This window comes from Dermacentor andersoni, chromosome 3 (assembly GCF_023375885.2).
Source record: "Dermacentor andersoni chromosome 3, qqDerAnde1_hic_scaffold, whole genome shotgun sequence".
In the NCBI taxonomy this organism is placed as follows: Eukaryota; Metazoa; Arthropoda; class Arachnida; order Ixodida; family Ixodidae; genus Dermacentor; species Dermacentor andersoni.
In genome coordinates this window covers 7,823,164-7,840,160 of record NC_092816.1, presented here as the reverse complement: position 1 = coordinate 7,840,160, position 16,997 = coordinate 7,823,164, and the positions used below count along the sequence as shown (strand labels likewise).

Genomic DNA, 16,997 nt, shown 5'->3' with positions numbered 1-16,997 from the left:
AATTCGGTGGTCTAAAATTTTTCAGCAAGGAAATTTTAAATCTTGCCCTGAGGTATCCATCTGGGAATCGTCATAGTGAATTTCACATTTCCAACACCTTTTGAAAATTCTCCAGGCCTGGAATGAGAAAACTATGTGCACCAGTCTGACTTTTGCTACGAGTCTCTCCTGAAAATTTCATTAAGATATCTCAATAAACAAAAAATTTGGTATGCAAGGGTAGCCTCCCCCCTTAATGTGGCTTGGAGTCTGCACACCATGTATCATTTGTCCACTTGACAAATTCGCATGGTGTTTATTTTTCAGAAATATCAGAAACATACTCTACCGTACCTTGAACATGAATTTATCCAATTTGTCCACAACCACTGTCACATCTAGTAGTAGCTAGGGTGCTTCAGGGGCACTTGCATTGCACAGCATTTCCTCGCCTTCTCAGGTCGCCTTTTCCCTCTCCCCCCACCCCAATATATGTATTTGAGTGCTAAGAGTTTCGTGGCTGCATTGGTTCTACCTATTCTCTGCCTTTTCTCCCCACTCCTCTCTGCCATTCTATATACTACTTCCCCTCTGGACGGTTCCACGTTAGTAAAAGGGTAAGCACTACAGTTTCTGCAATGCTTTTGAAAGGGGTCGCGCATAATTACAGCTGTCAAGAAGGCATTGGGGCGATGCCCAGGGAGCTCCATAGGGCATTGTGGATATGCCACACAGTGCAGAGGTTCAAACAAGTTTCTCATGTCGCCTATCCTCTCTGCCATGCTCCAGCAATTATATACACGCTATGAACCCCCCCCCCTACATGTCATGCAAAGCAGCAGCAGCGGCAGCAGCAGTGGCGGAAGAGGCAAAGAAAGCTTTGCTTGAAGAAGTTTCAGGGGGCTAAATCTAGCAAGTGGGGAGGGTGTTCCAGCACAAGGACGAAATTACATGGGAAAAACTTGCCTAATATCAATACAGAGTGTGCATGGGCATTATCGTGGTTCAGATCTGCATATTCCAACAACCCTCTGCCAACATCTTTGGGCACATACATTGCACACAATCTCTGTCACTTCAAGACCTCCAAATAGAAAGCTGCATCGACATTTTGACCTTCAGGCACAAAATGAATGGTGCACAATTATTCCATGGTAGTCTAAAAACACACTCAACATGACCAATTTTTGTTTTCTTTGTCCAGGCTTTTTTGGTCTCGGCTCATCTAACTTTTTCCACACCTTGCTCTGCGACTTCAGCTGGATTTTGCATTCATAAATCCAAGTTTTGTTGCATGTGACGACCCTTCGCTAAAATTTATCGCTGTCATCTGAAGTTTTCTAATCGATGCAAACCTCCACGAAAAATGAAACGGGAAGAGATATAAGGTTAAATGGGAACTTGTTTACTCTGCAGAAGATATGGCCGGTACAATCAGCATGGCCGAACATTAGGTTAGCCCCACTACTTTGTCTCTGTCATCTTGTTGGTGATTGTCGTCTTTGTCCCTCTCGTGGCACCGTGACAATATATTTTGTTGCAACTTCTGCTCAGGAGTCGGCAGTTTTAGCACCATCTTGGCAGAACCAGTTTTCATTTTCAAATTTTCAGTAAATATCCAGTGAACATGTGACTTTCCTAAACCAAGCACTTCTGATATCATACTAACACTTGTTCGGCTCTCACTGGGCACAAGAGAATGCACATAATCAATGTTTTCATCTTTGCATGAGGTGGAGGGGTGTCCTAATGCTGTATCATTTTTGGGGTATTCACAACCCTCCTGAAAATGGACCCACTTTAATGCAGTAATTTCTTTAGTGCATCCTCTCCATAGGCCCTTTACAATATTTGATGAATTTCTGCACTATTCCTCACAAGAAATTTTATAACAATCCTTTTTATGTCTGTCGGTCTCCACTTTGACAAAGGCTAAAAATATGTTGCATAAAAGTGCATCCATAAAATTATGCCTTGTCACAGCAATCCAGTTCTTACTAGAGGTCAACTGAGCCCCTTCGAGTGGAGAGAGTGGTCCCGATACACCCTCTCCAACTTTTTTGCAGACTCATTGCGTGAGATTGTGGGACAGAGCTCCTACATTTAAATCCAGGTCTTATTCATTTTGTCAATTTGGGACAAAAGTCTGAGTATTACAAGAAATTCTCCAATATAGCCTTTGAAGCAACAACACGCTCCCACTTTTTGTGATTCTTCAGTTGTTCCAGCAGCCACGTCAATGACAGTTTTTGCATATCTGGAACGTCATTGCTGATATAGCTGACATGTTGCAGTGATAATTCAGCATCTTGTGCTATCTTTTGCACAGAAATTTACTTTTAGGTTGCATAAGACAGGCAGTAGTCATCTTAGACAGGCACCATGGCAAAATAAATCCCCTTGGTTGCTTTACCCTCTATTGGTGGTTTCACTGCTGAAACGCTGATCACAAGGACAGACACCTGTAGCATTGGTAATGTACCTCCCATGAACTGCACTGGTCCTTTCTTGTGTTTGTGCCAAGATGGCCTTCCGTCAGTTTATCCTGAGCAGCTGCAGCAGTCCGTATTGCAGTCACACACTGACAGCGTGTACTTCTTATCTGCAGATCCAAGTGGCCATAAAGTGTCTGAGCAAGGATCAAATGCAAAACAACCCCATGGAGTTCCTCAAAGAAGCTGTCATTATGCACACCATTGACCACGAACACATTGTCCGGCTCTATGGGGTTGTTTTGGACACCGTGTCTCTCATGCTGGTGAGTGGAATGCTTGCAGATGTCCTAGTATTGTGACACTAATTTGGTACCTGGTTGGTTCATAATTTTCAAGCACTCATTCAGGTGCAGGATCAATGTAGGTGTGCTCTGATGGTCCATGGTTATGCATAATTATTGATCAAGCAGCTGGTGTTTCTCCTTTTACTATTGTTTTGCTTAACTGTCTTTTGGCCTCATATGGTTGTTACTGAAGGTTCATTTTGAAGTTACAACAAAAACAATGACACTAAGCATAAAAATACAAGGGTCTTTCCATGCTGGTGTCCCAATCCTTAATATGCCTTTCTCAAAATGAATCTAGTCCAACTTGCCCTGTTTGCAGTTTTTTTTTTTTCTTATTCCGGACATTGAAATTTTGAAATATTATTTAATTTTCATACTGATCCTGTGCGATAACCATTCAATTAGTTGTTAAAAAACATCTGGCTGCAGTTTATTTGCTTTACATTTCTTGGTGAGCAAGATTCCTTACGTGTTGCTGAGTGACAACAGACACAATTTGTGTAACTGCGACTTGCGGGTGATGGAATGCAGGTGACCGAGTTGGCACCTCTGCGATCACTGCTGGAGTGCCTGAAGGAGGCTTCTCTGCGGCCCAGCTTCCCGGTGATGGCACTCTGTGACTTTGCCATGCAGATCTGTGATGGCATGCAGTACCTGGAGAGCAAGCGCCTCATCCACAGGGACCTGGCTGCACGGAACATCCTAGTCTTTGCCAAGAACAAGGTTTCTAACAATTCATTCAGAAGAGCAACAAGGCATGCTTAAGTGAAACTCTTAGTGAGTGTATGAGGTGTGTTCATTAAACATTACCCCTGACCCACCTTCTGTGGACTGAGAGCAATGAAACTAGGCAGTTACTAGTTGTTCCCTACATAAGTGCCACCTAGGCACACACAATTCTCCTATCTCTTTTTGCAACATTAAACACTATGCTTGTAGAAGTCAACAGGTTGCTCCAAAATCATTGTTGTAAGTTCCGAAATTGGTCGCATCAAAATGCTTGCACCTAAAAGAAAGTTGCAGTTTCACCCAAAAGGCGAAGCATTGATTGTGATAGCAAATTCGTAGACAGTTATACGAAGTAAGGATAATAGTTTTATCGGCCGTATAAACTTGGAAACATTTGCTTACAAACTGAATTAACAAGCATGGTGGCAGCATGCACAGGAAAACATGAACACATCACACTCAATGACTGCAGACACTCGCTGTCAAAATGCCGGCATTAGCAAGTGCAGCAGCAGCAGCAAGCAAAGTGGCCTCCGTGCTGTCTATTGCTTCAACGTAAACAGTGGCAAGAAAATTTCATGCACAAAGGTATGAGCCATCTGCAGATCGCTTTCAAGATACAGCGCGCACTACCGTGCGCCACCATGGAAAGTACGCAGTTGCTAGTGGAGTAGAAGCTGCGCCCTCGCCCCCCCCCCCCCCCCCCCCTTGTGCGCTGCCTCCCCAGTTTCCTCCCTTTCGTGCGCAAGATTGAGCCGCGATCGTCAGTTGCTCTTGCACCTGGTCACGAAATACGCAGTTGCTGCCGGAGCCCAACCCCCCCCCCCCCCCCCCTCCCTTCCTCCGATCCCCCCACAGCCTGTCATGCAACAGGAAACTGCATGTTTGCCCTCCACCTTCCTACCTCGCGCTGCCAGATTGAGTGGCGGTTATTGACTCCGCTTGCGTGCTTTCACTCATACACACAGCATGTGGTGCGCGGCAATATCGCCTTTGGACCATTTCTATTGCAATAAAATTGCTGCACTGTTGAAAAGAGGTAGAAGTCTGATCATGCAAGGTTGAGTGAATATGTGGATGCGATAGAATTTCAAACACACAGCAGAGTGCTTCCATCTAGGTAAAATGCGAGTTGTGGACTTGGGCATCGTCTTGCAGAAGGCAGACACTTTTGGTAAATGTGCCATGTCTCTTGGTTTTGATGGCCTCCAGCAATTTTTACAGCAGTGAGGCATAGTATGCCCCAGTAATTGTGGTACCCTTTGCGGGGAAATCCATCAAGACTACGCCATGCTGGTCCCAAATGACTGAGCATAACCTCGCCTGCCAAGGGTTGGGCACGTACCTTCTTTGGAGTTGGTGAGCCTGGATGCTTCCATTATATTGATTTGACTCTGGATTACAGTGATGGACCCAGCTTTCATCCTTTGTAACCAGTCTTTCTAAAAATTTCTCCTGGTTTCCATGGCACTTCGTTAAAAGAGCGTAAGAGTATTCGACTCGTTCCTGCTACTGGATAGGTGTGAGTAGCCATTGAACTTAGTGAGCGGATAATTTATACACATGAAGATGGTCTTGAATGATTTTTTCCACAGACCCCATATTAATTTTGCAATTTTGTGCTATGCATCGAATGGTTACGAGACGATTTTTTAAAGTGGTGGCCTCTGCTTGCTGGATCGTGTGTTGATCGATAGTGGAGTAGAGTCGCTTTGCAATTAGAGCCGTTTCTACCAAAGTCCAACCACATTTCAATTCATGATAACAGTTCTTGACTACAGCATCATATGTTGGGGAATCATCCCCATAAGCCTCTTTCATCTTATCGCACATCTCTCTTGGTGTGCGACCTTTGAAGTAAAGGCACTTCATGACTGCTCTGTATTTCACTAGGTCCGTTATCACACCTCGCACCACTTCACCACTTGCAAAAGAAAGGCCTTTATCAGTTCCGAGTTGCAAATTGGCACATTACCAGTAGAGACATATCATTACACATGCACAGACTCAGCTTCTTGTGATAAATAGAAATGGGTCAGGGGAAATCTTTAACGAATGCCCCTTGTACTTTAGGCACTTATATTGTCTGTTGTGTGCAAGGAGGATACTGGCAATTGAGAGTTTATTATGTGTATGCGAAGTAAACATGCTAAGAAGCAACTGATAGGGTAAATGTGGCACATAGAAACATTGGTTAAATGCTTTTTTGGGGGGACTGCAGACAAAGTAAATGAGAGTAAAATAAGAGGCAACATGTCGGCTGTTGAACTTGATTGAGTATAAAGCAAGAAAGTGAGAAACTATGGTTGCGGACCAGGCTGGGTTTTGTTTTCACTGGTAGCCTGTTGCCCATGGCCTTCATTCTAAAGAATAGGTATAATGATAATTTCCCTGTAAGCACCATACTTTTCCTTTTCTTTTTTAAGTATTCCATGACTTTTAGCTTTTTTGTTTTTGAGAGAGGGTCATTTGAAAACAAGTTGCAGCTGTATGTGTCAAAGAAATGCAATTGTGTTGTACAGTAAAGCCTCGATAATTCAAAGGCCGCCGGAGACTGAAAATTTTTTGAACTAAGTAGATATTCAAGGTAACCGAAAAAAAAAAGAAAAAAAAAACATGAAAAGCATGAACTTACCGCGAAAAAGAATCGCATTTGTATTTCCATATCCACAAAAGATTACCTGAAGTAATCACTGATGCAGAATTGCTTGGCATGGTAGTTCTTCGCTGCCAAAAGTGCCATGTTCTCCAGTTTGCTCACAACATGTAGCATATCAATATCACCACCGCTGCACTCAACAAAGCTGCGGATGATGTTCACGGAATGGATAGCCGCTGCTAAAGCAGGTGCGTGGGTCGGTTTGTTATCATCATTATCATCGCCAACTGGCACACTGTCAATGATTTCATCTTCCACAGCAGCATACATTGTTTGAACATCTGCTTCTATGTTCGAATATTCCGCGAAGCCTAGTTCGCCGCCATCTTCTTTGCCGGAGTTGGTGATCAGAGTACACATCGAGTCTCTCTTATCATCTAAGCAGGAAGAGCTGTAAGCGTCACGCTGGTCCTGCCCATGTTGTTCACAACATGTAGCGTGTTCAAAACAGCGCCTTATGATATTTGCCTTGAGCTCTTTCCAGGTGCAGACAATCGGGAAAATTGCACTGAGGAGATCTATTGAATACTGCTTGTGGTTGTCATAGCAGAGCAGAATCCGCTTCAACAGGTGGTGGCAATAATTCTTCCTCGTCTGCAGTATCACTCCCTGGTCCATCGGCTGAGATATGGCAGTTGTGTTTACAGGGAGGAAGGCAATCTTGATGGCTTCCAGGTTCTTGATGCCATCGTAAGCTGGGCAGTTATCGATAACAAAAACTTTCCACCCTCTGGTGGTGAAATTATGGCCGAGGAATCGCGCATACTCCTAGAATATTGCAGCTGTCATCCAGGACTTCTTATGTTTGCAGATGACAGCATCTCTAGGAGGGAGATGCTCGTCCTTGAAGCATCAGGGCTTTTCTGCTCTGCCGACCACAAGCAATGGAAGCTTGCTGCTTCCAGACATGTTCGCAACGAATAGGATGGTAATTATGTCCTTGGGCTGCTTTCTCCCCGAAACAACGGTCTCCTTGGCAGCAAATGTTTTAGTAGGAATCGTCTGATAAAATAAGGCTGCTTCATGTAAATTGTGCACATTGGCATCTCCATACTCCTGAAGCAGCGGAGCCAATGTGTACTTCCGCCAGTCTTCAACAACGTTTGCGCCCGTGCTGCCGCTTTCTCCACACCATTGGGTAGGAAAAGTGGTTTCGTTTAAAACGGGTGAATCAGCCTTTCACGGGAACGTCAGTGCCACTCGCGGGAAGATGAGTAACATTTGCATTTTGTAGCCACTTCATTTAAGCGGCTTCGACAACCGGGTATGTTGGGAAATGGATCCTTGATCGCTTTGATGAATGCGTCTTCCCGTATGCCTCAATAACCTTTGCCCTCTTTCCTGCCGTTGCAGCCGGCTGGAAACTTCAAGTTGTCCGGATAGATCTACACGGGCTGTTCAAATTATCCAGTAGAATTTGCATTGAAAATGGTGGGACAGTTCAAACTCTTCAAATTAACTGAAATTTCGAATGAAAAATTATTGAGGTTTTACTGTACTAGTCGTAGGGCTGCATTAATGAAATCACTAATTTTGTTCTTCCTCTTCAGGTAAAGATTAGTGACTTTGGCCTCTCTCGAGCACTTGGTGTAGGCAAAGACTACTACCAGACAAACTTCAATGTTAATCTCAAGCTCCCAATTGCATGGTAAGCATAAACCCTTTGCTGGCCGATTGGTAACTTCATTGCGGAGTATGCTGCAAATTCCAAATAGTTTTTGTACGTTCATTTCCATATGGCTTCTCATGCAATCTCTCAACAGGTGTGCTCCAGAATGTATTAACTTCCTGCGATTCACATCAGCATCTGATGTGTGGGCATATGGTGTAACCTTGTGGGAAATGTTCAGCTACGGATTTCAGCCCTGGGCTGCGTTGACTGGCCAACAGGTGAGCACATTGTCACTTCAGGTACTGGCCAACGTCAAACAGCTACATTGTGCTAAAGAGTTTGACTCATACAGCTGGAGGTAATGCTTTCATTTTTCTAGTAGCAGTAGTGCTGCTGCTTGTTCCACCAAAGGGTGTATGTTTATCACAGTGTTTATATAGTAGGAGCTGCCATATAATTAGCACCTAGTGACTCGCTCTTTGCACCTTCCACTTCATGTTATTTCTTCCCCAGCTTTTGTACCTAGCTATTCTCAAACATTCATGACAAAAAGTCTTTTGGTTATTATCAGAACATAAGAACCTATTCCCGACTCCTATCTTTGTCAGAGTCAGTGCAGTCATTAGTGTTTTGTGTGTTGACAGATATTGGAAGCGATAGACGAGCCAAATCTGCAGAGGCTGGAGCAGCCTGACTGCTGTCCTAAGGATTACTACACACTGATGCTAAAATGCTGGCAGCACGACCCAAACAAGCGGCCAAGGTTTTCTGAAATACTTCAAATGTTGCCTGATGTAAGTGACCCCTACAAAAGTCATCACTACAACCCAAATTACTTTCTTACCTATTCAGTTGTTATTTTTTTTCACTGATGTGGTTCTCTGTGGAAGTCTTGAATTTAGAAATGCACTGTAAGCATCTCTGCCTCAGCTCGAAATTTTGTTTATGCTGCCTTTTTTTAGAACCTCCTTAATAAATGTTCATATGATTTCCTAGTGACATTGTTCGGTATCAAGAACACAAAAGAATACCCAATACAGTTACACTTCTTTCTTGCCGGTTCGTACATTCTTGGAAAACACAATATTTCCACACCAGTGTTCAGTACGTCGCCAGACTGCGATCGTATCATACGTTTTCCAGCCACGAGATCCCATGCAAATAAGAAAAGGAGCAAGGCACACGCGATCGAGAACAGTAACTGCCTTTTGCCACAGCATACCCACAAAACTCACCCACCTTTCTCACATGAAAATGTGAACACAGTATTGGCTGTGTTCACAGCCAATGCTGTGAACTGTATTGCGATAAGCGTCTTCACCTGTCTGTTTCACACCGCATGGGGTGTAGTGCCGTTGAAAGCATACTGTGCACTTTTAGTAGGCAATAACTAGCGGTGAGCTAATATCTGAAATTTCGAATACGAATCGAATATTACACACAAATTCTTTGTATTCGAAAGTGAACTATTCGGTACGTACAAATATCAAAGCTAACCAAATCTTTTGCTGCTACTGACTGTTAAAGTGTGGTTACTGCTCTCCGTCTGCTAAACAAAGTACCACAGATTATTAGGACGACAAAAGCTTTTCATGCAGTGTAGGAACAAAAGGGGTAATGCAAATGGTGTTGCCGGTATCGCGACGATGTCGTACTGGGTGTACGAGGTATTTAGAGGACATAATGATGACTCCACAATAGCAGCCTTTATAGAGTTTTTATTATTGTGTGGCTGCTTGTTAGTCTTGTTCTCAGTGATGCCTGTCATGCATAGCAGTGTACAGGTTTAGATATTCGGAACTAGGAAGCTACATTAAGGGCGACGTGCCTGTAGAAGCTCATAACCAGACATCCTCGTGTCACGTAAGACAGTCTGATACCTTGGAGTGGCGCCTAATGAAATCGTGCATAGAGTGCTTGAATATTAACTCTGCCACCTAAAGCCGCTTCGCAGTGCCCATAATCAATTTCTCAGCGTTCTCACTCATCATGACCTCCATGTGCTGGAGAATCTCAACCACCTGAATGGCATCTGGCCACTGGCAGCGCCTATTTATCTTTTTCACAGATTTTATTGACCAAAATCTCTGGTCTCGCACCAAAAACAAAGGATTTCTCAACATTCAAGAAAGCGGCCATCTCCAAGTCGATGTGGTCGGCGTGGGAGAAGACTACGCGAACTTACGGAGTCATCTCCCACGTCAGACTGAAAGCTGGTACCCTGGAATATATGGGCTGGATGGATGACAGAGCAGTTGGTGTGGATGAAGCAAAGTACTTAGAAAGATAGAATGAGAATGGTAATGTTTATGGCGATTGAAAGTAGTGTCCTCAAATACCTTATGCACCTGATACATGAAAACCAGTGATTTGTGCTTGTAGTCTGTAATTTAGTGTTTCTTGCAGTCTAGTCATGTGGCATTTTTATCTTTTATGCTACAATTAGTGATGTTCTTTTTGGAACGAGCCCTTTTACATGCATCTAGGGCACACAATTTCTGCAGCAGCTCTTTTTTTTTCTCCTTTTTTCAGAAATTTGGATCTTCTTTTAACAACTAGTTATCTAGCGTTTTTGTAATGATAATCATACAGCCGCCATTCATTCTTGAAAAGCTCATTTGCAACCATGCTCTAAAGACGCTGACAGACTATTTGTGCACTTGTGTTATTGACAATTTGTGATCTTGTGTTTAAAACTGATGCTTATTATCTGCGATAGAAAGCTGCTCTTTTCTCACTAGTCGGTACAAGTGTGATACCTAATTTTACTGAAATAATTATTCCTGTTATAAATATGTACACCTGCGTTTGACTATTCGATATTCTATTTGATATTTGATGCTTACTATTCATATTTGATTCGTATTTGAAAATATCATATTCTCCAACCTTTATCGATAGCCTGAACATGGTGCTGTTCCGTGCTGCAGGGGGCACGAAATGAGCATTATGATCCACTCTGGCCCACCAGCTCAATTTCATTTCAGTTGCCATCTTAAAATACTATGCAATAGTAAAACAACAGCACGCATCTTGGGTTGCTCGGGCCCCTTCAGCACCATAACGCTTCCTGCTGAGTGGGTGCGTCAAAATTTTCCGCTAATTTACTGTATTTAATCGAATATGACGCGACCACAATTGTAGCACGAGGGTCGATTTTTCAGCCTGCAAGATAAAAAAAACATAAAACCACAAATGTAACGCGAGATGAATGGAAAGAGAAATGGCACCTTTATTCAAGGAATCTATTCGGTAACACATTCTCTTCACTTATCGTCATCTCCTGAGGAGGAGACGGAGCTTTCCTTGGGTGGTATTCTCGGGCAATCAATTTTGCGTGACTCGGCATCAAAAACAGCCCCGACAACTGTTTCTGGCTCTGTGTCAAGCTTGTTATTAGTGCCAATTATGAGCGGTGCTGAAGCGAGTCAAGTCTCAAAAACTATTTTCGAAAGTGATCACCTGAGAATCAAGTGGTCGTGCCATCAGGCTCCTTTGAGATGAAATATTTCTTAAAGGGCCCCTTACCAGGTCTGGCCATATTGAGCTGACAATCACAGAGCATACATTGCGTGATAATGATCGTGTTTGCAAAGTATTATATCGCTACGTGCCGCGGAAAGATCTGAAATTTCAAATCGAATGCCGTTTTCCCTTCTTCTCGAGGCTGCCGTACTCCAAGCTAGAGGATGATGTACATGTGCTAGTGCGCCTACATAAATGTGTTTGTGCTGTGACGTCGGTCGTGGTGACACATGACTTCGAGAATTATTGAAGGCAACATCTGTTATTTATGTAATATGCTGGTTGAATAGATGAATTAAAGCTTAGAGAAATAATAAAACACACAAAACGAACGTCTGCCTCTTTTTGTTTTACTACACACTGCAGCAAGAGAAATGTACTTCCGTTTCGTCTGCTTGTTCCCACGACATCCAGTCGCACGCACAGATAACTAAACTATGTCATTTTCTACCGTGTTCCAGCGCGGGATCATGCTCTGTGATTTGCTTGTGTCTGCCTCAGTATTCGTGTAACACAGACTTATACCGCTAGTCAGGTGTCCTCGTGCACAGCGTGCAAAATCGTTCGCTGCGCAAAACAAGACAATCGCAACAGCTCGCACGCAACGCTGTTAGCGGAAGTGTGCCGCGCCGAAAAAAGCGCCGAGAAAAAAAAAATTAAGGCGGGGCTCGTGATGTGTGCATCACATGATCCTCGAGGTCCAGTATGGGAGAACGCAGGGAAGGAATTTCGCTTGCGGAGGCTAGACAGGGTAAGTGGATAGAGCATCTATGTTTGTGGTGAAGCTCACCTCCTGGAATCATGTAAAAGGCCGCACAATTATTTCATTCTAGCACAGTACCAGGCCACTATGAGGCCCTTCCGACCAGCTCTGCATTTATAAAGGCCTCCCGTTGGTGCCACCATTTGAAAATCGTTCTCATTGACACCAACCTGCCAAGCCACGGCAGCGTTTCCCAGCTGCTCAGCCATCGAAATTACTTGTCTCTCGAAGCGGCCGTCATGCCGAACGCTTAATGTCGCCATAACATTCCGAATGAATGTAGTCGTAGCATGAAAGGACGCAGGGTAATGCCGCACCGTAACCCTAACACCATTCGAAAATGGAGTCTATTCCAACAAAAAATAAGTACAGTCGAACCTCGATGTATTGAACAGTGCGGTTATCGCGAAATAATTTGATATAGCCAAGTTCAATACATAAAATCACGTAAAAGACGTGTCCAAACCTTCTGCAAATCAATCAATGCACCAAAGGCATGATCGGGGATCATTGTTCAGAGCACTATTCGATTGCGCCACGCGTAATTGGCCTAGGCCGCGCCGTCTTTGTTAGCCGTGAGCGCGTGGTGAATTGCACCGCACACAATTAGCCTAAGCAGCGCCGACTTCATCAGCCACACCAAGTCGGGGCAGCCTAGGCCAAACACGAGCTCCGAACAACGATCTCCAATCGCGCCCCAATCGTGGCATTGCACAGGTAATACGCACTTGAAGCTTCACACAAAGTATTTATTTATTTGGCTGAAAGTACTGCAGCAGTGTAGCCTGCGTCTCACTGGCAGCCGCGTGCTTAAACACGGAGTCCTCAACATAGTATAAACAATCCACAAGCGATTGGCGGGTGCCCTCCATTGCACCACAGCAGCGGTGTAGAAGGGCCAAAGTAGTTACAGCCTCAGTTGAAGTCGGGAGCGGAGCAACATCAGCGTTTGCGAGATCAACCTCGTCAGCGTCTTCATTTGGCTGCTACTTGTGCTGCGATCTCAAAGTCCGTCGATCGAAGCATTTTGAAACACTGTCAATAACAAACGAGAAGAAAGGGGGTTAACCGAGGGACTTGATTTTTATTAATCATATCATGAGAAGCCAACCAACAAGGACGCCAAGGACAACATAGCGCAAATTACTTGTACTTATTAATTGAATTAAAGAAATGATAAATTAATGGCTATGAAAGTGGGTGAGAAAACAGCTTGCCTCAGGTGGGGAACGATCCCACGTGCTCACATTACACGTGCGAGCAGTAATTTCCGATATGTCGTCCTTGGCGTCTTTGTTTGTTGGCTTCGCATGATATGATTGTCAATAACAAAATATTAAGTGGCATCTGCTAAGGTGTCTGTGAGTGAGCCTAGTGAGTGCACACTGTTGCGCGTCTTTGCGGATGCAAACCACCAGTCCTCACGAGGTGGCAGGCGCATGTGAGGCGGAGGCAGTGTTGAACTAGCTAAGCCACTTTCGCATGCCACTACGTTCAAGCAGTCGGGAACGTCCATCACCCCACCGCTATCTTCGAGGGTGTTGCGGGAAAGTTCACCGCCTGTCAACAGAGCGCATGTGGTCTGGGGTGGCGGAGTTTGATATATCCATTTTACGTCCAACCCTGTTCGAAATAAAAAATTAAAAATGCATGCAATTTTCCAGATGATATAGAAAGTGTTCGATATGTGCAATAATTCCATATACAGGGTCCATTATGAAAGTAATGTGCATGGTTTTATTATGACATGACTATCCATGGCAGCGCAGTAAAACCGGCCAGGAAATGTGGCGAGGGTTCTCCCCTGCCAACGCAGTCGGTCGCCAGTTTACTCCAAGCAGTGTGAGGTCTGCACAAAGCTTGCGTCGAAAGTGTTGACAGAAAATCAGAAAGAACTTTGAGTTTCTGCTGTCAAGAATTGTTGTACTTGATTCAAAATGAGTCAGACTTTCTTACCTCTGTCGTAACCGACGAAGAATCCTGGATGTTCAAGTACGACCCAGAATCAAAAAGGCAGAGCAGCGAATGGCACACAAAATCATCCCCCCGCCCCAAGAAAGCGCAAATGAGCAAGTCTCACATCAAAACGATGCTCATTGTCTTCTTTGATGCCCTAGAAATCTTCTATTTTGAGTTTGTACTTCAGGGAGAAACTGTCAACTCCGCCTTTTACCTGGAGGTGCTCAAGAGATTGAAACGCCGGTGGCATGCATGGGGGCTGACATCAAAGACACGGTCAAGCTCCACCATGACAATGCTCCCAGCCACACATACTTCATCGTTACCACCTAGCCTGGAGCAACACCCCGGTGGTCTCCCATCCCCCTTACAATCCCGACTTGGCTCCGTGCGACTTTTTTTTTGTTTCCCCGACTGAAGAGAGCGCTGAAAGGAAACATTAGGAGACAGTGGAAAACATCCAAAGGCATGTTACAGCATTCCTGAGAGACATTCCCGTCGAGGATTTTCAGGGTGCCTTCCAGGCATGGCAGACGCGTCTCCGCAAGTGTATTGATGCAGAAAGGGAGTATTTTGAAAAATTTTAACCATTTGTACAGGTCCGGCTACTTTTCCCAGAAAATGCGCATTACTTTCAGAATAGACCCTTTATGCTTGCTCGATATATCGAGGTTTGACTGTATTGGTTTCAGTCGACTTGTCGATGGATTGAACGTAATGTTAAAATACGCGAAATTTAGAAAATGTTTTAAAATATATTCTTGCGGTATTCGAATGTAACACGAGGGTCTAGTTCAAGCAATGAAAATCATGAAAAAAACTCTCATTACAATCGAGTAAATACGGTACCTTTCTCAAAGAACCACCCTACCCAGGCTGAATTCAAGGAGTGCAAATGTAAGGGAGGGCTTGTGTGTATCGGGTGTGTATCGGGCCACTCAAATGTGTGCATCAGGCCACTCAAACCCCACCAGCCCGGTGCACGTCGGCGTCTTGTGCTGCAACGATTCATGCAACGCTTCGCATTATGTAGATATCAACTACAGTTGAGTCTGTCAAATTTTTTAGTGACTTCAAATTGTATGTTTTCCCAGTTAGTATGGTTTATGTTGTTTTTTTCCATAACATGAACAATTTTCTACTGCATTATCTAAATGCCATTATTCTTCCTGGCCAGAGTGATTCGAGGGTCCTTGTACACAATTTTGACATTTTTACTATACGCCCAGTCTGTTGTAGCACAACTTGAAACTGTTTAGAATGGGACATGCATTGCAGAGCATTAACTGTTTCATTTCAGAGAGTTTGGCGGTGTGTCAATGGATTTATAGACATGTCATAACCTTTATGATTGTCAAAAGAAAGAGTATAACAACATGTGCATTCTCTCTCTGGCTTGAAACACGTATTAAGGGCTGAATGCTTATGCATGCACAAAACTATTACTGTTTTTGATAATTCCATTACCATTTTGGATGCTTCAGCAAGCTTTCAGAAGTCAACTCTTGTTAGTTTGTTCTCTTTTATATATCCCTTTTGAAGTCATTTCCTTTTTGTTTTGTGCTTCAAGAGAGTTCATTTATACTGAACCATATAAAGCCAGAAGCACAAATTGCAGCCTTGCTTGTTTCAATTGTTTTCTCTTATGTGATCAGGTAAGATAATCGTAGCATTGTAATTGTTAAACCAGCATGGGAATGATGGGAAATGCAGTTTTTGGAATGTCATACGTTGACTTGCAGGCTATCAATCATACAAATTCACTTCTCCCGACTCTTACTTTTAATCTCGTCTATGCTGACTTCACCTTCCATTTACCTGTATTTTGGCAATTTATGCTATTGCTACAAAGCTGTGCAAAATCTCACGTATTTAGTAAATTTTGTATACTTCTTTATGCGACATTCTCACACAAGTGTGGTGGCACTGCCATTGGTAGTAGTTAGCTATATTGAGTTAGCAGATAGTAAGAGTTCACAATGCAAAACTTCCAACCTTGCAACCTTGCGGCAGTTCAGAGCATCTTAGCATGTTGCTTCAGAGTGGAAAAGAAAGCACTCATGCATACGCATACATACAAACACCCACACGAACAGTGCTTATGTGAAAAAGTGGGGGGTGTCCTTTCATGGGGTGTTTATGTGGGTGTTAGTGTGTGTGAGTAGAGCACACTAAAATGGAGGAGTTGGTCCAGCGGACACCACGGCAAGCACCAAGAGTGATGCAAAAAATGCTGAAATGGTGGCGGTGCTGCCACCGCCTTATCCTGAAGCTCTGGCTGTTTCGGATGTGCCCATTGGCTGCAGTGAGCTCATGGGCCAGGTCACTGTCGTCTGCTCGGTGTGCTGTTCTTGGGTCGCTTGCATTGTTTCCGTCACTCTTTCATCATTTTCTTTAGAACATGTCGGGGGGGAGCGAAATAAGTCTTTCTACCACCGAATAACAAAACTAGATAGAGCAGAGTGAAACACCTGCCCACACTCCATGCAACTGTTGCAGGGCTTCTGACAAGACATGCGTCCGGCCGGCATGTGGGCCAGACGCATGAAAATGCCTCTAGTGAGTGCATGCGTACATCAGAGTGTGTTCTTTTGTGCTCTGAAGCAGTGTTGCCATAATTTTTTGCAATGTGTCACTAAAGTAAGATGAAAAAGTAGAAAAAGAAATTTATATGAAGAAATTTTACATAAAATAGGCATTTTGGCAAATAGGCTATAAAATACGCTAGCGTTGTGCTTATCATTTATTAAAAGGTCTCATGTTCGCCTAGGATCCATGTGAATAAGAAATTAACAGCGAATTTACAAGCAATACTTGGATAATAACAGTTGATGACAGCCAAAATTCAAGCATTTGCCTTCAGATTGTCAGGTTTGAAATGCCACACAATGCAAATGAATGCAACCAACTTGATTTCCCTAGAACGCAAAGGCACTTGGTCAACATAATCTCTGAAAGTTTTCTCGTTCTCGGCGCTTCTGAAAGAATA

At 43.7% G+C, this 16,997-nt stretch overlaps 1 protein-coding gene across 1 annotated transcript in view; it reads left to right on the top strand.

Moving 5' to 3' along the window:
• Positions 1-16,997, top strand: part of Ack-like (activated Cdc42 kinase-like) — a 197,598-nt gene that overhangs the window by 114,976 nt on the left and 65,625 nt on the right. The window contains exons 4-8 of the mRNA XM_050169392.3: positions 2,588-2,737; positions 3,293-3,484; positions 7,700-7,797; positions 7,913-8,039; positions 8,406-8,555. Of these exons, the coding sequence (XP_050025349.1) occupies positions 2,588-2,737; positions 3,293-3,484; positions 7,700-7,797; positions 7,913-8,039; positions 8,406-8,555 (717 nt within the window). The remainder of the gene's footprint in view (positions 1-2,587; positions 2,738-3,292; positions 3,485-7,699; positions 7,798-7,912; positions 8,040-8,405; positions 8,556-16,997) is intronic.